This window comes from Bombina bombina, chromosome 4 (genome assembly GCF_027579735.1).
Source record: "Bombina bombina isolate aBomBom1 chromosome 4, aBomBom1.pri, whole genome shotgun sequence".
Classification (NCBI taxonomy): domain Eukaryota; kingdom Metazoa; phylum Chordata; class Amphibia; order Anura; family Bombinatoridae; genus Bombina; species Bombina bombina.
Window position 1 is genome coordinate 147,224,982 of NC_069502.1, and position 21,886 is coordinate 147,246,867.

General features: G+C 41.9%; 1 protein-coding gene across 1 annotated transcript in view; it reads right to left on the reverse strand.

Moving 5' to 3' along the window:
• GEN1 (GEN1 Holliday junction 5' flap endonuclease) overlaps positions 1-21,886 on the reverse strand; it is a 240,191-nt gene that overhangs the window by 112,467 nt on the left and 105,838 nt on the right. Inside the window, exon 9 of the mRNA XM_053711236.1 lies at positions 19,800-19,930. Coding sequence (XP_053567211.1) covers positions 19,800-19,930 — 131 coding nt within the window. The remainder of the gene's footprint in view (positions 1-19,799; positions 19,931-21,886) is intronic.

Sequence of the window (21,886 nt, forward strand, 5' to 3'; positions counted from 1 at the left end):
GAAAAAGGAGAAACCATAGGGTGCAGTGGTGACTGTAGTTTAAACAAAAATTTTTTTACCTGACTTAAATGCCAGGGCGGGTTGTGGACTGGATACACCGCAAGAAAAAGTAATTTATCAGGTAAGCATAAATTCTGTTTTCTCTTGCAAGGTGTATCCAGTCCACGGATTCATCCTTTACTTGTGGGATACCAATACCAAAGCTTTAGGACACGGATGAAGGGCACAACTGCTTGCAAAACCTTTCTCCCAAAAATAGCCTCCGAAGAAGATAAAAAAAGTATCGAATTTGTAAAATATGGCAAAAGTATGCAGTGAAGACCAAGTCGCTGCCTTACAAATCTGTTCAACAGAAGCCTCATTTGTGAAAGCCCATGTGGAAGCCACTGCTCTGGTAGAATGAGCAGTAATTCTTTCAGGAGGCTGCTGGTCAGCAGTCTCATAGGCCAAACGGATGATGCTTTTCAGCCAAAAGGAAAGAGAGGTAGCAGTCGCTTTCTGACCTCTCCTCTTACCAGAATAGATAACAAACAAGGAAGATGTTTGTCTGAAATCCTTAGTTGCTTGTAAATAGAACTTTAAAGCACGAACGACATCAAGATTGTGTAATAGACGTTCCTTCTTCGAAGATGGATTAGGACACCGAGAAGGAACAACTATTTCCTGGTTAATATTCTTGTTAGAAACAACTTTAGGAAGAAAACCAGGCTTGGTACGCAAAACTACCTTATCTGCGTGGAACACCAGGTAAGGTGAATCACACTGTAAGGCAGATAATTCTGAAACTCTTCGAGCAGAAGAGATAGCTATCAAAAACAAAACTTTCCAAGATAACAACTTAATGTCTATGGAATGTAAAGGTTCAAACGGAACCCCTTGAAGAACTGAAAGAACTAGATTCAAACTCCATGGCGGAGCCACAGGTTTATAGACAGGCTTGATTCTGACTAAAGCCTGAGCTAACGCTTGAACGTCTGGTACCTTTGCCAGACGCTTGTGTAACAGGATAGACAAAGCAGAAATTTGTCCTTTTAAGGAACTAGCTGACAATCCTTTCTCCAGTCCTTCTTGGAGAAAGGACAATATCCTGGGAATCCTAATCTTACTCCATGAGTAACCCTTGGATTCACACCAACAAAAATATTTCCGCCATATCTTATGGTAGATTTTCCTGGTGACAGGCTTTCTAGCCTGAATCAGAGTATCTATAACTGACTCAGAGAACCCACGCTTTGATAGAATTAAGCGTTCAATCTCCAAGCATTCAGACGTAGAGAAACTAAATTTGGATGCTTGAACGAACCCTGTATTAGAAGATCCTGCCTCATTGGCAGTGTCCATGGTGGGACAGATTAAATGTCCACTAGGTCTGCATACCAAGTCCTGCGTGGCCACGCAGGCGCTATCAGAATCACTGAAGCCTTCTCCTGCTTGATTCTGGCAACCAGACGCGTGAGGAGAGGAAACGGTGGAAAAACATAAGCCAGATTGAAGGACCAAGGCGCTGCTAGAGCATCTATCAATACCGCCTTGGGATCCCGGGACCTGGACCCGTAGAGAGGAAGTTTGGTGTTCTGACGGGATGCCATCAGATCCAACTCTGGGGTGCCCCATAGCTGAGTCAGCTGGGCAAATACCTCCGGGTGGAGTTCCCACTCCCCCGGGTGAAAAGTCTGATGACTTAGAAAATCCGCCTCCCAGTTGTCTACTCCTGGGATGTGAATTGCTGAGAGATGGCAGGAGTGATCCTCCGCCCACCTGATTATTTTGGTTACTTCCCTCATCGCTAGGGAACTCTTTGTTCCCCCCTGATGATTGACGTAAGCTACAGTCGTGATGTTGTCCGACTGAAATCTGATGAATTTGGCCGCCGCTAGTTGAGGCCATGCCTGAAGAGCGTTGAATATCGCTCTCAGTGCCAGAATGTTTATCGGGAGAAGAGTTTCTTCCCGAGACCATAAGCCCTGAGCTTTCAGGGAGTCCCAGACCGCACCCCAGCCTAACAGATTGGCGTCGGTCGTTACGATGATCCACTCTGGCCTGCGGAAACATATTCCTTGAGACAGGTGACCCTGAGACAACCACCAGAGAAGAGAATCTCTGGTCTCCTGGTCCAACTGAATTTGAGGAGACAAATCTGCATAATCCCCATTCCACTGTTTGAGCATGCATAGTTGCAGTGGTCTGAGGTGTATCCGAGCAAAAGGGACTATGTCCATTGCTGCAACCATTAGTCCGATTGTCTCCATGCACTGAGCCACAGATGGCCGAGGAATGGAAAAAAGAGCTCGGCAAGTAGTTAAGAGTTTTAGCTTTCTGACCTCCATCAGAAATATTTTCATTTCTACCGAGTCTATCAGGGTTCCTAGGAATGGAACTCTTGTGAGGGGGGAGAGAGAACTCTTTTTGATGTTCCCCTTCCACCCGTGAGACCTCAGAAAGGCCAATACAATCTCCGTGTGAGACTTGGTTCTTTGGAAAGTTGACGCCTGAATTAAGATGTCGTCTAGGTAAGGCGCCACTGCTATGCCCCGCGGTCTTAGAACCGCCAGGAGGGACCCTAGCACCTATGTGAAAATTCTGGGAGCAGTGGCCAACCCGAAAGGAAGAGCCACAAACGGAAAGTGCTTGTCCAGAAAGGCGAACCTGAGAAACTGGTGATGATCTTTGTGGATAGGAATGTGCAGATACGCATCCTTTAGATCCACGGTAGTCATATATTGACCCTCCTGCATCATTGGTAAGATTGTCCGAATGGTCTCCATCTTGAATGATGGGACTCTGAGGAATTTGTTTTGAATTTTGAGATCCAGGATTGGTCTGAAAGTTCCTTCTTTTTAGGGAACCACAAACAGGTTTGAGTACAACCCCAGTCCCTGTTCTGCAATTGGAACTGGGTGGATCACTCCCATTGTATGTAGATCTTCTACACAGCGTAAAAACGCCTCTTTCTTTGTCTGATCTGTAGACAGACGAGAAATGTGGAACCTTCACCTTGGAGGAGAGTCCTTGAATTCTAGAAGGTATCCCTGGGCTACAATCTCTAATGCCCAATGATCGTGTACATCTCTTGCCCAGGCCTGAGCGAAGAGAGAGAGTGTGCCCCCTACTAGATCCGGTCCCGGATCGGGGGCTACCCCTTCATGCTGTCTTGGTGACAGCTGCAGGCTTTTTGGCCTGTTTACCCTTATTCCAGCCCTGGTAAGGTTTCCAGTTTGCCTTGGGCTGTGAAGCGTTACCCTCTTGCTTTGCAGCCGGAGAGGATGAAGCGGGGCCGTTCCTGAAATAGCGAAAGGAACGAAAATTAGCTTTGTTCTTTGTTTTAAAGGCTTTGTCCTGAGGGAGAGCATGGCCTTTTCCCCGGTGATATCTGAAATAATCCCTTTCAATTCAGGCCCGAATAGGGTCTTCCCTTTGAAAGGAATGTTCAAAAGCTTGGATTTAGACAACACATCGGCCGACCAGGACTATAGCCATAGCGCCCTGCGCGCCAAAATGGCGAAACCTGAATTTTTTTACGCTAACTTAGCTATTTGGAAAGCGGCGTCAGTGATAAAAGAATTAGCTATCTTTAGAGCCTTAATTCTATCCATAATTTCCTCATATGAGGTCTCCGTCTGGAGCGAGTCTTCCAGCGCCTCAAACCAGAAAGCAGCTGCAGTAGTTACAGGAATAATGCAGGCAATAGGTTGGAGAAGAAAACCTTGTTGAACAAAAATCTTCTTAAGTAAACCCTCTAATTTTTTATCCATAGGGTCTTTAAAAGCACAACTGTCTTCAATTGGTATGGTTGTGCGTTTAGCTAGTGTAGAAACAGCCCCCTCCACCTTAGGGAACGTCTGCCACGAGTCCCGCATGGGGTCAGATATGGGGAACATTTTCTTAAAAACAGGAGGGGGGGACAAAAGGGACACCTGGCCTATCCCACTCCCTAGTAACGATATCCACAATCCTCTTAGGGACCGGAAACGCATCCGTGTAAATAGGGACCTCTAGGTACTTGTCCATTTTACACAATTTCTCTGGGATCACCAAAGGGTCACAGTCATCCAGAGTAGCTAATACCTCCCTAAGTAAAACACGGAGGTGTTCTAGTTTAAATTTAAAAGCCAATGTATCTGAATCTTTCTGGGGAGGAACCCTTCCTGAATCAGAGACTTCTCCCTCAGACATCAAATCCCTCGCTCCCACTTCAGAGCGTTGTGAGGGTATATCGGATACGGCTACCAAAGCGTCAGAATGCTCATAATCTGTTCTTAAAACGGAGCTATCACCCTTTGCAGGTAACACGGGCAGTTTAGATAAGAAGGCTGTAAGAGAATTATCCATGACTGCCGCTAAGTCTTGTAATGTAAAAGGGTTAGATGCACTAGAGGTACTAGGCTTCGCTTGCGCGGGCGTAACTGGTTGTGACACTTGGGGAGAGGCAGACGGGCTACCCTCGTTACCTTCAGTCTGAGAATCATCTTGGGCCACATTCTTAAGTGCAACAATATGATCTTTAAAGTGTATAGACATATCAGTACAAGTGGGACACATTCTGAGAGGGGGTTCCTCCATGGCTTCTAAACACATTGAACAAGGATTTTCCTTAGTGTCAGACATGTTTAACAGACTAGTAGAGTACACAAACAGGCTTGGAATCACTTTAATCAAATAAAAAACACAATTTGAAAAAAACGTTACTGTGCCTTTAAGAGATAAAAAGAGCACACAATTTTACAAAACGGTGAAAAATGCAGCAATCTTTCTGAAATTTTCACAGTATGTAGCTAAAGCCTTAATAAGATTGCACCCCAAGTTTCAAAACGATTAACCCCTTAATGCCCAAACCGGAGCAGCCTAAAGCCAACACCTGGTTAAATCACTACAGCACCTTGCCACAGCCTTGCTGTGGCCCTACCTTCCCTTAGGGATCAGATTTGGGGGAATATCTTTTAGGCCCTCAAACATCAGCAGGACCCTCAATGTGAAACAGCATGAACTTATCTGCAATTCTAAGTGCGCATCTGAGGGGCGAAATTAGGCCCCTCCCACTCTACTCCGGAGCTGTGAGGCCTAGTAAATCACTCCTAAGTGACAAAAAAACCAGCCATGTGGTAATAACCCCAGAAAAAACCCCAAAAGGGCTTTCAAAGTGTCTTGCAAAACGATTTTTCCTTAGCCAAACAATCGATTGCCCTGAATAAGTGTCAACCAGTATATTAGCCCTATTATGTAAGAATTCAATTCCTTACTAAGTTTGTGAACATAGCTTACCCTCCCCTCATGAGGATATTGTCAGTCTCTTCTAGCATTATCTCAGTCTTGTCTAGAAATAAATGACTGAACATACCTTATTACAGATCACCCTGCAAACTGTTCCCCCCCCAACTGAAGTTTTCTGGTACTCCTCAGTCCTGTGTGGGAACAGCAGTGGATTTTAGTTACAACATGCTAAAATCATTTTCCTCTCAGCAGAAATCTTCATCACTTTTCTGCTAAAGAGTAAATAGTACAAACCGGTACCATTTAAAATAACAAACTTTTGATTGAAGATAATAAAAACTACAATTCTAACACCACATTCACTTTACACTCCCGAGAGAGACCCTAGCGCTTAGAGCCAGCAAAGAGAATGACTGGGGGTGGAGCTAGAGGGGGAGCTATATGGACAGCTTTGCTGTGTGCTCTCTTTGCTACTTCCTGTAGGGAATGAGAATATCCCACAAGTAAAGTATGAATCCGTGGACTGGATACACCTTGCAAGAGAAAAGCTTTTATTCAAAATCAAATGAACTCGTACAAATCTTAATTTTGCTTATTATGTCCCAGGAAGAGCAGGAGTATATTCCAAGATCTGTTTCTTCCTACTTGGTGCAGTCTACCATTTGAACGGATATAATTCTACAAGAGCATGAAATAACTATGTGATGAAAAACATAATTTATGCAAGAACTTACCTGATAAATTTCTTTCTTCATAAAAACAGCTATTTCCGCTGAAAAATTAAATCCAAAAAATAAGTTCTTATAAACAGAAGAATCTGACAGTTGCCTGAAGAACTTTTCGACCAAAGACTTCTTCAGAAGAAGCAAATACATTGAAATAGTAAAATTTAGTAAATGTATGCAAAGAAGACCAAGTTGCTTCTTTGCAAATCTAATCAACTGAAGCTTCATTCTTAAAAGTCCAAGAAGTGGCAACTGATCTAGTAGAATTAGCCGTAATTCTCTGAGGCGGACACTGCCCTGCCACCAAGTAAGCCTTGTGAATCAAAAGCTTTAACCAAGATGCCAAAGAAAAGGCAGAGGCTTTCTGACCTTTCCTAGAACCAGAAAAGACAACAAATAGACTAGAAGTCTTCCTGAAATCTTTAGTAGCCTCAACATAGTACTTCAAAGCTCTTACCACATCCAAAGAATGTAACGATTTCTCAAGAGAATTCTTAGGATTCGGACACAAGGAAGGAACAACAATTTCCCTACTAATGTTGTTAGAATTCACAACCTTAGGAAGAAATTTAAACTAAGTCTGCAAAACAGCTTTATCCTGATGGAAAATTAGAAAAGGAGACTCACAAGAGAGAGCAGACAGTTCAGAAACTCTTCTAGCAGAAGAGATAGCCAAAAGGAACAATGCTTTCCAAGAAAGCAGTTTAATATCCAAAAAGTGCATAGGCTCAAAAGGAAGAGCCTGCAAAACCTTCAAAACCAAATTAACGCCTAGAGTTTGGCGTTAGCCGGCAAAACCAGCATTAGGGGCTCCTAACGCTGGTTTTGGGCTACCGCTGGTATTTAGAGTCTTGTAGGTAAGGGTCTAACGCTCACTTTCCAGCCGCGACTTTTCCATACCGCAGACCCCCCTACGCCATTTGCGTATCCAATCTTTTCAATGGGATCTTTCTAACGCCGGTATTTAGAGTCTAGGCTGAAGTGAGCGTTAGAAATCTAACGACAAAACTCCAGCCGCAGAGAAAAGCCAGGAGTTAAGAGCTTTCTGGGCTAACGCCGGTTCATAAAGCTCTTAACTACTGGGCTCTACAGTACACTAACACCCATAAACTACCTATGTACCCCTAAACCGAGGTCCCCCCACATCGCCGCCACTCTATTAAATTTTTTTAACCCCTAATCTGCCGACCGCACACCGCCGCCACCTACGTTATACTTATGTACCCCTAATCTGCTGCCCCTAACACCGCCAACCCCTATATTATATTTATTATCCCCTAATCTGCCGCCCCCAACCTACAATTATTAACCCCTAATCTGCCGACCGGACCTCACCGCTACTATAATGTATTAACCCCTAATCCGCCTCACTCCCGCCTCAATAACTCTATAATAAATAGTATTAACCCCTAATTTGCCCTCCCTAACATCACCAACACCTAACTTCAAGAATTAACCCCTACTCTGCCGACCGGACCTCACCGCTACTCTATTAAATTTATTAACCCCTAAAGCTAAGTCTAACCCTAACCCTAACACCCCCCGTTAAATATAATTTTTATCTAACGAAATAAATTAACTCTTATTAAATAAATTATTCCTATTTAAAGCTAAATACTTAGCTGTAAAATAAACCCTAATATAGCTACAATATAAATTATAATTACATTGTAGCTATTTTTGGATTAATATTTATTTTACAGGCAACTTTGTAATTATTAACCAGGTACAATAGCTATTAAATAGTTAACTATTTAATAGCTACCTAGTTAAAATAATTACAAAATTACCTGTAAAATAAATCCTAACCTGAGTTACAATTAAATCTAACACTACACTATCAATAAATGAATTACATACAAATACCTACAATTAAACCTAACACTACACTATCAATAAATTAATTACATACAAATACCTACAATTATGTACAATTAAATAAACTAACTAAAGTACAAAAAATAAAAAAAGAACTAAGTTACAAAAAATAAAAAAATAATTTACAAACATTAGAAAAAGATTACAACAATTTTAAGATAATTACACCTACTCTAAGCCCCCTAATAAAATAACAAAGCCCCCCAAAATAAAAAAAAATGTCCTACCCTATTCTAAAATAAAAATAGAAAAGCTCTTTTACCTTACCAGCCCTTAAAAGGGCCTTTTGCGGGGCATGCCCCAAAGAAAACAGCTCTTTTGCCTGTAAAAAAAAAAAACATACAATACTCCCCCCAACATTACAACCCACCACCCACATACCCCTAATCTAACCCAAACCCCCCTTAAATAAATAAACCTAACACTAAGCCCCTGAAGATCTCCCTACCTTGTCTTCACCACGCCGGGTATCACCGATCGGTCCAGAGGAGGCTCCGAAGTCTTCATCCAAGCCCAAGCGAGGGCTGAAGAGATCCATCATCGGGCTGAAGTCTTGATCCAAGCCCGGGCTGAAGAGATCCATCATCGGGCTGAAGAGATCCATCATCCGGCTGAAGTCTTGATCCAAGCGGGGGCTGAAGAGATCCATCATCCGGCTAAAGTCTTCTATCAAGCGGCATCTTCAATCTTCTTTCTTCCGGATCCATCTTCATCCCGCCGACGCAGAACATCCATCCTGGCCGACGAACTCCCGACGAATGACGGTTCCTTTAAGGGACGTCATCCAAGATGGCGTCCCTCGAATTCTGATTGGCTGATAGGATCCGATCAGCCAATAGAATGCGAGCTCAATCTGATTGGCTGATTCCATCAGCCAATCAGAATTTTCCTACCTTAATTCCGATTGGCTGATAGAATACTATCAGCCAATCGGAATTCGAGGGACGCCATCTTGGATGACGTCATTTAAAGGAACCGTCATTCGTCGGGAAGTCGTCGGCCAGGATGGATGTTCCGCGTCAGCGGGATGAAGATGGATCCGGAAGAAAGAAGATTGAAGATGCCGCTTGATAGAAGACTTCAGCCCGATGATGGACCTCTTCAGCCCAATGATGGATCTCTTCAGCCCGCGCTTGGATCAAGACTTCAGCCCGATGATGGACCTCTTCAGCCCGATGATGGATCTCTTCAGCCCGCACTTGGATCAAGACTTCAGCCCGATGATGGACCTCTTCAGCCCGATGATGGATCTCTTCAGCCCGCGCTTGGATCAAGACTTCAGCCCGATGATGGATCTCTTCAGCCCCCGCTTGGGCTTGGATGAAGACTTCGGAGCCTCCTCTGGACCGATCGGTGATACCCGGCGTGGTGAAGACGAGGTAGGGAGATCTTCAGGGGCTTAGTGTTAGGTTTATTTAAGGGGGGTTTGGGTTAGATTAGGGGTATGTGGGTGGTGGGTTGTAATGTTGGGGGGGGGTTACTGTATGTTTTTTTTTACAGGCAAAAGAGCCGTTTTCTTTGGGGCATGCCCCGCAAAAGGCCCTTTTAAGGGCTGGTAAGGCAAAAGAGCTTTTCTATTTTTATTTTAGAATAGGGTAGGGCATTTTTTTATTTTGGGGGGCTTTGTTATTTTATTAGGGGGCTTAGAGTAGGTGTAATTAGCTTAAAATTGTTGTAATATTTTTCTAATGTTTGTAAAAAAAAATTTTATTTTTTGTAACAGTTCTTTTTTTATTTTTTGTACTTTAGTTAGTTTATTTAATTGTAGATAATTGTAGGTATTTGTATGTAATTAATTTATTGATAGTGTAGTGTTAGGTTTAATTGTAGATAAAATGTAGGTATTTTATTTAATTAATTTATTGATAGTGTAGTCTTAGGTTTAATTGTAACTTAGGTTAGGATTTATTTTACAGGTAATTTTGTAATTATTTTAACTAGGTATCTATTAAATAGTTCTTAACTATTTAATAGCTATTGTACCTGGTTAAAATAATTACAAAGTTGCCTGTAAAATAAATATAAATCCTAAAATAGCTACAATATAATTATAATTTATATTGTAGCTATATTAGGGTTTATTTTACAGGTAAGTATTTAGCTTTAAATAGGATTAAGTTATTTAATAAGAGTTAATTTATTTTGTTAGATAAAAATTATATTTAACTTAGGGGGGGTGTTAGTGTTAGACTTAGCTGGTATTTAGAGTTGCAGTGTCAGTAAATTATGCTCTACGCTCCCTTTTTGGAGCCTAACGCAGCCATTCTGTGAACTCTAAATACCAGCGGTAATTAAAAGGTGCGGGGGGGGAAAAAGCATGTGTAGCCAACGCACCCCTTTGGCCGCAAAACTCTAAATCTAGCTGAATGACTTCAAGGAGGAGAAATAGATTTAATAAAAGGCTTGATACGGACCAAAGCCTGAACAAAACAGTGAATATCAGGAAGTTTAGCAATCTCTCTATTAAATAAAACGGAAAGAGCAGAGATTTGTCCCTTCAAAGTACTTGCAGACAAACCTTTATCCAAAGGATCCTGAAGAAACTGTAAAATTCTAGGAATTCAAAAAGAATGCCAAGAGTATTTATGAGATTTCCATACCTGATAATAAAACTTCCTTGAAACAGACTTACAAGCATGCAACATAGTATTAATCACTGAGTCAGAGAAACCTCTATAACTAAGCACTAAGCGTTCAATTTCCATACCTTCAAATTTAGCGATTTGAGATCCTGATGGAAAAATGGCCCTTGAGACAGAAGGTCTGGCCTTAAAGGAAATGGTAGGTGAATAAACCTCTCTGGGGGAGAGGTGAAAATATAATGATAACCATAACATAGGTTAGCCTTCATAAAGCAAAAATTATGGCTACTGTTCCTTTAAATGGTAAAAACCACATAATTTTTTATTTGCGTGCCGTCTCCTAAGTTGCTAACTGTCCCTTCATCAATATGTAGGCACGGATTAGGGCAACTACCCTCCTGGTCTACTGGACCTCATTTAATATACTGAGGTGACTAAGCGACCAAAGTTAGTCAGGAAGACCAAAGCTTTTATTATAGAAAGCGCATCAGAACAGCAGTACCCATTCCTTAAAACTTTCCTCCCCTCATACTGGGAAAAAACATAATTTATGCTTACCTGATAAATTCCTTTCTTCTGTAGTGTGATCAGTCCACGGGTCATCATTACTTGTGGGATATTAACTGCTCCCCTACAGGAAGTGCAAGAGGATTCACCCAGCAGAGTTGCTATATAGCTCCTCCCCTCTACGTCACCTCCAGTCATTCGACCAAGGACCAACGAGAAAGGAGAAGCCAAGGGTGTAGTGGTGACTGGAGTATAATTTAAAAAATATTTACCTGCCTTAAAAAACAGGGCGGGCCGTGGACTGATCACACTACAGAAGAAAGGAATTTATCAGGTAAGCATAAATTATGTTTTCTTCTGTTAAGTGTGATCAGTCCACGGGTCATCATTACTTGTGGGATACCAATACCAAAGCAAAAGTACACGGATGACGGGAGGGATAGGCAGGCTCTTTATACAGAAGGAACCACTGCCTGAAGAACCTTTCTCCCAAAAATAGCCTCCGAGGAAGCAAAAGTGTCAAATTTGGAAAATTTGGAAAAAGTATGAAGCGAAGACCAAGTTGCAGCCTTGCAAATCTGTTCAACAGAGGCCTCATTCTTAAAGGCCCAAGTGGAAGCCACAGCTCTAGTGGAATGAGCTGTAATTCTTTCAGGAGGCTGCTGTCCAGCAGTCTCATAAGCTAAACGAATTATGCTACGAAGCCAAAAAGAGAGAGAGGTAGCAGAAGCTTTTTGACCTCTCCTCTGACCAGAGTAAACGACAAACAGGGAAGACGTTTGTCGAAAATCTTTAGTTGCCTGTAAATAAAATTTAAGGGCACGAACTACATCCAGATTGTGCAAAAGACGTTCCTTCCTCGAAGAAGGATTTGGGCACAAGGATGGAACAACAATCTCCTGATTGATATTCCTGTTAGTGACTACCTTAGGTAAGAACCCAGGCTTAGTACGCAGAACTACCTTATCCGAGTGAAAAATCAAATAAGGAGAATCACAATGTAAGGCTGATAACTCAGAGACTCTTCGAGCCGAGGAAATAGCCATTAAAAATAGAACTTTCCAAGATAACAACTTTATATCAATGGAATGAAGGGGTTCAAACGGAACACCCTGTAAAACGTTAAGAACAAGGTTTAAACTCCATGGTGGAGCCACAGCTTTAAACACAGGCTTAATCCTGGCCAAAGCCTGACAAAAAGCCTGAACGTCTGGAACTTCTGACAGACGCTTGTGTAACAGAATGGACAGAGCTGAGATCTGTCCCTTTAAGGAACTAGCGGATAACCCCTTTTCTAAACCTTCTTGTAGAAAAGACAATATCCTAGGAATCCTAACCTTACTCCAAGAGTAACCTTTGGATTCGCACCAATATAGGTATTTACGCCATATTTTATGGTAAATCTTTCTGGTGACAGGCTTCCTAGCCTGTATTAAGGTATCAATAACGTTCAATTTCCAAGCAGTCAGCTTCAGAGAAGTTAGATTTTGATGTTTGAAAGGACCCTGAATCAGAAGGTCCTGTTTCAGAGGTAACGACCAAGGTGGACAGAATGACATGTCCACCAGATCTGTATACCAAGTCCTGCGTGGCCATGCAGGCGCTATTAGAATCACTGATGCTTTCTCCTGTTTGATTCTGGCAATCAATCGAGGAAGCATCGGGAAAGGTGGAAACACATAAGCCATCCTGAAGGTCCATGGTGCTGTCAAGGCATCTATCAGGACCTCTCCCGGATCCCTGGATCTGGACCCGTAGCGCGGAAGCTTGGCGTTCTGTCGAGACGCCATGAGATCTATCTCTGGTTTGCCCCAACGTGGAAGTATTTGGGCAAAGACCTCTGGATGAAGTTCCCACTCCCCCGGATGAAAAGTCTGACGACTTAAGAAATCCGCCTCCCAGTTCTCCACTCCCGGGATGTGGATTGCAGACAGGTGGCAAGAGTGAGACTCTGCCCAGCGAATTATCTTCGATACTTCCATCATTGCTAGGGAGCTTCTTGTCCCTCCCTGATGGTTGATATAAGCTACAGTCGTGATGTTGTCCGACTGGAACCTGATGAACCCCCGAGTTGCTAACTGGGGCCAAGCCAGAAGAGCATTGAGGACTGCTCTCAATTCCAAAATGTTTATTGGAAGAAGACTCTCCTCCTGATTCCATAGTCCCTGAGCCTTCAGAGAATTCCAGACAGCGCCCCAACCTAGTAGGCTGGCGTCTGTTGTTACAATTGACCAGTCTGGCCTGCTGAATGGCATTCCCCTGGACAGATGTGGCCGATAAAGCCACCATAGAAGAGAATTTCTGGTCTCTTGAATGGAATGAAGGACACGGCATGCATTTTGAAGTTTTGTTAACCTGTCCTCTGTCAGGTAAATCTTCATTTCTACAGAATCTATCAGAGTCCCCAGGAAGGGAACTCTTGTGAGTGGAAAGAGAGAACTTTTCTCTTCGTTCACTTTCCATCCATGCGACCTTAGAAATGCCAGTACTATCTCTGTATGAGATTTGGCAGTTTGAAAGCTTGAAGCTTGTATCAGTATGTCGTCTAAGTACGGAGCTACTGAAATTCCTCGCGGTCTTAGTACCGCCAGAAGAGTGCCCAGAACCTTTGTGAAGATTCTTGGAGCCGTAGCCAGTCCGAATGGAAGAGCTACAAACTGGTAATGCCTGTCTAAAAAGGCAAACCTTAGATACCGGTAATGACTTCTGTGAATCGGTATGTGAAGGTAAGCATCCTTTAAATCCACTGTGGTCAAGTACTGACCCTCTTGGATCATGGGCAAAATTGTTCGAATAGTTTCCATCTTGAACGATGGAACTCTTAGGAATTTGTTTAGGATCTTTAAATCCAAGATTGGCCTGAAGGTTCCCTCTTTTTGGGAACTACAAACAGATTTGAGTAAAACCCTTGTCCTTGTTCCAACCGCGGAACTGGATGGATCACTCCCATTAATAAAAGATCTTGTACGCAGCGTAGAAACGCTTCCTTCTTTGTTAGGTTTGTTGACAACCTTGACAGATGAAATCTCCCTCTTGGGGGAGAGGATTTGAAGTCCAGAAGGTATCCCTGAGATATGATCTCTAACGCCCAGGGATCCTGAACATCTCTTGCCCAAGCCTGGGCGAAGAGGGAAAGTCTGCCCCCCACTAGATCCGGTCCCGGATCGGGGGCCCTCAATTCATGCTGTCTTAGGGGCAGCAGCAGGTTTTCTGGCCTGTTTGCCCCTGTTCCAGGACTGGTTAGGTTTCCAGCCTTGTCTGTAGCGAGCAACAGCTCCTTCCTGTTTTGGTGCAGAGGAAGTTGATGCTGCTCCTGCTTTGAAATTACGAAAGGAACGAAAATTGGACTGTCTAGCCTTGGCTTTGGCCTTGTCCTGAGGCAGGGCATGACCTTTACCTCCTGTAATGTCATCAATAATCTCTTTCAAGCCGGGCCCGAATAAGGTCTGCCCTTTGAAAGGAATATTAAGCAATTTAGATTTAGACGTAACATCAGCTGACCAGGATTTTAGCCACAGAGCTCTGCGTGCCTGAATGGCGAATCCTGAATTTTTAGCCGCAAGTTTAGTTAAATGTACTACGGCATCTGAAATAAATGAATTAGCTAACTTAAGGAATTTAAGTTTGTGTGTGATGTCATCTAGTGTGGATGATTGAAGTGTCTCTTCCAGAGACTCAAACCAAAATGCTGCTGCAGCCGTGACAGGCGCAATACATGCAAGAGGTTGCAATATAAACCCTTGTTGAACAAACATTTTCTTAAGGTAACCCTCTAATTTTTTATCCATTGGATCTGAAAAAGCACAGCTATCCTCCACTGGGATAGTGGTACGCTTAGCTAAAGTAGAAACTGCTCCCTCCACCTTAGGGACCATTTGCCATAAGTCCCGTGTGGCGGCGTCTATTGGAAACATTTTTCTGAATATAGGAGGGGGTGAGAAAGGCACACCGGGTCTATCCCACTCCTTAGTAACAATGTCAGTAAGTCTCTTAGGTATAGGAAAAACGTCAGTACTCGTCGGTACCGCAAAATATTTATCCAACCTACACATTTTTTCTGGGATTGCAACTGTGTTACAATCATTCAGAGCCGCTAATACCTCCCCTAGTAACACACGGAGGTTCTCAAGCTTAAATTTAAAATGTCTGAGTCCAGTTTATTTGGATCAGAACCGTCACCCACAGAATGAAGCTCTCCGTCTTCACGTTCTGCAAACTGTGACGCAGTATCAGACATGGCCCTTGCATTATCAGCGCACTCTGTTCTCATCCCAGAGTGATCACGTTTACCTCTTAGTTCTGGTAGTTTAGCCAAAACTTCAGTCATAACAGTAGCCATATCTTGTAATGTGATTTGTAATGGCCGCCCAGATGCACTCGGCGCTACAATATCACGCACCTCCTGAGCGGGAGATGCAGGTACTGACACGTGAGGCGAGTTAGTCGGCATAACTCTCCCCTCGTTGTTTTTGGTGAAATATGTTCAATTTGTACAGATTGACTATTTTTTAAAGTAGCATCAATACATTTAGTACATAAATTTCTATTGGGCTCCACTTTGGCATTAACACATATAGCACAGAGATATTCCTCTGAATCAGACATGTTTAACACACTAGCAAATAAACAGCAACTTGGAAATACTTTTCAAAGTAATTTACAAATAATATGAAAACGAACTGTGCCTTTAAGAAGCACAGAAAATATTATAACAGATAAAATAATTAAGTTATAGCATCAATCTTTGTCAGAATATACAGTTTTAGCAAAGGATTGTTCCCCTCAGCAAATGATAACTAACCCAGGCAGCAGAAAAAAAATACACAAATAAACGTTTTTTATATCACAGTCAATACAATCAGCACAGCTCTGCTGTGAATGATTACTTCCCTCAAAAAAGACTCTTGAGATCCCTGAACTCTGTAGAGATGAACCGGATCATGCAGGAAGAAAATGAACCTCTGACTGAGTTTTTCTGATGCATAGTGAAAGCACCAAAATGGCCCCTCCCCCACACACATAACAGTGAGAGGGATCAGTGAACTGCTCTAATTTAAATCAAAACTATTGCCAAGTGGAAAAAAAGTGCCCAAAACATTTTTTCATCCAGTACCTCAGAGAAAAAAACGTTTTTACATGCCAGCAAAAAAACGTTTTACCTCAATAATTAATTGTCATTTAAAACCTATTGCAAGTCCCTGCAAAATAGGTTAAGTCTATGTATACAGTTTAAAAGCCAGAGAAGTACCATTTCCCAGAAAACTGAAGTGTAAAATATACATACATGACAGCCTGATATCAGCTACATCTACTGCATTCAAGGCTGAGTTTACATTATAACGGTATGGCAGGATTTTCTCATCAATTCCATGTCAGAAAATAATAAACTGCTACATACCTCTTTGCAGATTAATCTGCCTGCTGTCCCCTGATCTGAAGTTTACCTCTCCTCAGATGGCCGAGAAACAGCAATATGATCTTAACTACTACGGCTAAAATCATAGAAAAACTCAGGTAGATTCTTCTTCAAATTCTACCAGAGAAGGAATAACACACTCCGGTGCTATTATAAAATAACAAACTTTTGATTGAAGATATAAAAACTAAATATATCACCATAGTCCTCTCACACATCCTATCTAGTCGTTGGGTGCAAGAGAATGACTGGAGGTGACGTAGAGGGGAGGAGCTATATAGCAACTCTGCTGGGTGAATCCTCTTGCACTTCCTGTAGGGGAGCAGTTAATATCCCACAAGTAATGATGACCCGTGGACTGATCACACTTAACAGAAGAAAAGTATAACAGGCAGACTCGACAGTATTAAATTGTGTGTGAACACTTGCAGCACAAACTCTCCCTCCGGTACAATTACACTCTGAATCTAAAGTCTTTAAGTGCATACCGGAACGGAGGGAGAGTGCCACTACAGAGCTCCGCCCTTCTTGGGCATACCTGCACCTCATCCCCCGGCACACCTGATTGAATGTGCCTAGTAAGGGGGAAAGAGCCCATCCAACGGCGGGAAGACAACTCCGCTCATCGTGGGCATACCTGCACTTCATCCCTCGGCACTCCGATTGAATGTGCCTTGTATGGGGGAAAAGTATACAACTCCGCCTATCGTGGGCGTCACCTAACTCGAACTCCCGGTCGCCATTATGACACCGGGAGAAAATAAATCAAACTATAAACCAAGTATGTCACCGCACAGTAGTTCAACACCAGTGCGAGAAAAGAAACACACACACGGCAGTCTTCTTAATCATTGGGTCACATTACAAATTAGATAACATTCGCCAGCTTGCAAGTCCTACTGAACTTTGTCTGTAATGGCTGCTTGCTACTGAGGGAATTCTCCCTGTAGTAAAGTCGCTGTCACTGACGGTGCCCTCTCCCCTTGTGAGGAGCCCCCCATCCAAGTACTAACCAGGCCCGACCCTGCTTAGCTTCCGAGATCAGACGAGATTGGGCGCATTCAGGGTGGTGTGGCCGTAGGCTACAAGCATGGCCCATCCACTAAGCGTTGCCAGGGAAAAAAGCTCTTCACAGACAAAGCCCCTGATTCCCCTAGAAGTGCAGAACACCCCACTGTCCCGTAGAGAAATAAAGTCTGCACTTAGCTTTTATGCTGCCCGACAGCATGACAGCCACAACAGGGTTCAGGGGTCCATTGGGTCCCTCCTGTAGTCCTGCAAAAAGATGAAGCCTGAGTTAAATGCAGCTTAGGCCATCACCGAAAGGGCAGCATCACAGAATGGGAGGCGCAGTGAGAATTATGTCCCACAAGTTCCCATTGCTTTAAAGCCACCAAATGCTTCTCTTTTTACTGAAGAGACTGATCTGGTCAAGGCTACACCCTAGTACAAAGTAGCACTCAGCGGCACCACTTTATAAATAATAAACTCTTGATTGAAGAACCTAAACTAACACCTCACTTTAGCTCTTCCTATCACTAACACAGGCAAAGAGAATGGCTGGGGTGGGAGGGAAGGGAGGAGCTATATATACAGCTTTGCTGTGGTGCTCTTTGCCTCCTCCTGCTGACCAGGAGGGGATATCCCACAAGTAAGGATGAAATCCGTGGACTCATCGTATCTTGTAAAAGAAACAACACTAGTCGATTCGAATGAGATTCTGCTAAATGAAAAGATTGAGCCAGTACCAAGATATCGTCCAAATAAGGAAACACCGCAATACCCTGTTCTCTGATTACAGATAGAAGGGCACCGAGAACCTTCGAAATGATTATTGGAGCTATCGCTAAGCCAAATGGAAGAGCGACAAATTGGTCATGCTTGTCTAGAAAGGAGAATCTTAGAAACCGATAGTGATCTGGATGAATCGGAATGTGAAGATAGGCGTCCTGTAAGTCTATTGTGGACATTTAATGACCTTGCTTAACAAAAAGCAGAATAGTCCTTATAGTCACCATCTTGAAAGTTGGGACCCTTACAAAACGATTAAAAAACTTCAGATCCAGAACTGGTCTGAATTAATTTTCTCTCTTTGGGACAATGAATAGATTTGAATTAAAACCCAGACCCTGTTCCTGAAGCAGAACTGGTATAATCACCCCTGAAAGCTCCAGACCTGAACCACACTTCATAAAAGCCTGAGCTGTCACAGGATTTGTTGGAACGTGAGAGAGAAAGAATCTTCTCACATGAGGTCTCATTCTGAAACCTATTTGATACCATTGAGAGACAATGCTCTGAATCCACGGTTTCTGAACAGAATCTGCCCAAATGTTTTGAAATAATTTCAATCTGCCCCCCCACCAGTTGAACTGGTTTGAGGGCTGCACCTTCATGCAGTCTTGGGAGCTGGCTTTGATTTCTTATAAGGCTTGGATTTATTCCAACTTGAAGATGGCTTTCAAGGAACCAAAATCCTTAGGGGAAGGAGTTGTTTTCTGTTCTCTATTTTGACAAAAGGAACGAAAATTATTAGAAGCTTTAGATTTACCCTTATATTATTAATCTTGGGGCAAAAAAACTCCCTTCCCCTCAGTGATAGTGGAAATAACAGAATCCAACTGAGAACCAAATAAATTATTACCCTGGAAAGAAGCAAACAGCATTAGCCCACTAGAGTATAAAGAGAGCAAGGAACATAAAGGAAGTGGGGTAATGCAATAAAAAAAATATTTGGCGCTAAGTATGACGCACGATGCAAAGTGAAGTTAAAAACGTTTTTGGCACAACCAACATCCGGAAATGAAGCAACTCGCATCATAACAAGGGCACCTTTGGGCTAAACAACCTAACGTCAATAAAGACGCAGAAAATTACAAACTTGCTACACTATAGATGCAAATTCGCTGCAAAAAAATATTCGCAACAAAAATGATGCAATGACAGCATTTTGCGCCCTCGCAAGCCTAGATTTGCCCGCGAAATTAAGGAAAAACAAGTCAAATTGGAAAAAAGACAAAGGCAAAGTTTGTAAAACTAAGGTGTGAGTGTGGTGGGAGGTGTATTTATAGGCATTTTGAGGTTTGGGAAACTTTGGCCCCTCCTGATAGGTATGTATATGCCATACGTCACTAGCTCATGGACTCTTGCCATTTACATGAAAGAAATAAGTGTAATATATATATATTATTTAAATCTGCTTTGTGAATAAACGCAATGTAAACTGCAGTATTGATACAACCTGTAACACAGAAAAAAATATTTGGGTAAGCAAGCGTCCAGAAGATGAGCATTGCAGAAGAAACACAATTTTAAAAAGACTGTTTATTTGCAGCTAATCCAACAAAAATCAGTATTCCTGGCATTCTCAGTGCAGCCTGCTACCAGACATTGAATGTTAAATTGCATGGAGTAGTGGAAATGATATAATTTCTAGATGAAGCAGAAACATGAAATGAATTTTAACGACACTGATTATATTACCGTATCGGCTGCAGCTGTGTGGACGATTCCCTGCCAGCCTTTCTCTCATTCATGTCATAGTGTGTAAGCAGTGCTAGCAGCTTGTCACAGGCGTAATGTTTTGGCCATTCCATGCGCTCAGAAGCAAAATTCTGTCAGAGGCAACCACAGCATAAACAGAATATAAAACCCATGGGTTACAGAGAGAGACACACAATCTGCACAAGTGTTTTTTTTTACCATTATAACAGAATGAGGACATTTTACACTGTTATATTTTATTATTCCAGTAGAATTTTTTTTTTTTATTAGTAATATTTTATTTATATAACACCAGCATTAATGCAGTAAGGTACAAGGAAATATTCCATATATTCTTAATATCTATCAAACATTTTTGCAAACACAATAAATTAAAAGATCAGAGATATTCCTGTAGGTTTGTAAATCATTAAAGGGATATGAAACCCAATTTTTTCTTTCAAGATTTAGATAGAGCATGCAATTTTAAGCAACTTTCTAATTGACTCATATTATTAATTTTTCTTTGTTCTCTTGGTATCTTTATTTGAAAAGCAGGACTGTAGTAAGCTTAGGAGCTGGCTCATTTTTGGTTCAGTACCTGGGTAGCGCTTGCTGATTGGTGGCTACATTTAGTCACCAATCAGAAAGTGCGACCCAGTGGCTGAACAAAAAAATGGGCCGGCGCCTAAGCTTACATTCCTACTTTTCAAATAAAGATACCAAGAAAACAAAGCAAAATTGATAATATGAGTTAATTAGAAAGTTTCTTAAAACTGCATGCCCTATCTGAATCTTGAAAGTAAAATTTGGGATTCATATCCCTTTAATTTGTAATTTTGCCTTCTGTAAAAGTCCTGTATTTAAAATTTACTATCTAGAGATTTATAGGAGTTTATCTGTCAAGAAGTAGCAGGTTCAGGAGTAATTTACAATTCTTTATAGAAAGATTGGTTCATTCAGATCATGGACAACTCAGAATGGCTTGGATTTACAAAAGGCTGCTATCTCCTATTAAATAAGCTTATACTTCAGAAGGACATATAGGCAAGATTTCAACTGTTTTTGTGGTTGTTCTCTGTCAAAATCAATGCTTTTTGAAATGTTACTTCAATACTGTAACATATCTCAGCCTAATTTCACTATCCCTTTAAGACTGCCTTTCCTGATTCTGACACTCATGCTGTTTTGGGCAGTATTTAGATTCAGCTTGCCTGCCTGATTAATCATTAATGCACCTGATTACCTCAGCCTCTTTTTAAGCCTTCTCAGGTCTAATGTGCTTTGCATTAACTTTGAATTTGTGTTCCTGAAAACAACTGAGGTCTGTGGTTGATCCTGCATGAATCCTACCAACATCTTCAAGCTTCAGTTTTTCCTATTTCCTCTGCCTAAAATCATCAAATCACAAGTATCCAAATAATTCCATTTTGTTACCTGGACACTGCTACTTAAACTCTGAACTATATTATAAATCAAGCATACTTTTGGTTATCATCACTCTCTAATTATAAGAACAGCATCTTACTCAGAACTTTATAACTATACTCTGCAACAAGTTGTCATAGCTGAAATATCATTCTACAAATATGTTAACATATTCAGAACTCTGCATCTATGTGTTCAGTTAAAAGCTTTCATGTGATTCTCCAATATATGCACAAACAGTAATTGATGCCTTTAAACTTGCAACTTGACTATCACCTGTGCTGCTCTGTTTAATTCTGACATACAGCTCTATATAATATTATCTACTGTGAAAGGGTGTAAGTGTCAATCTTTTACCAGTTTACTCTGAAGCCTGAACATTCCACATTGCTATATTTTTCTCTCATTGAATCCTGCAGCTACTCCTATTAACTATAAGTCACAGTGAAGTCAGAATATATTGTATACAAATGTTGCACTCTCCATTTATTCTACAATAACTTCTAGCAACTATGAATACCATCTATCCACGTCCAGGATACTCTTCCCCGGGTCAGGGGTCGGTGTCTTCAAATCCCTTCCACTGCCCTGAGGGTCTGTGTCCTGAGCGCATGTACACCGGAACATGACAGAAAGTTAATGCCTAAAAAAGGGATCCG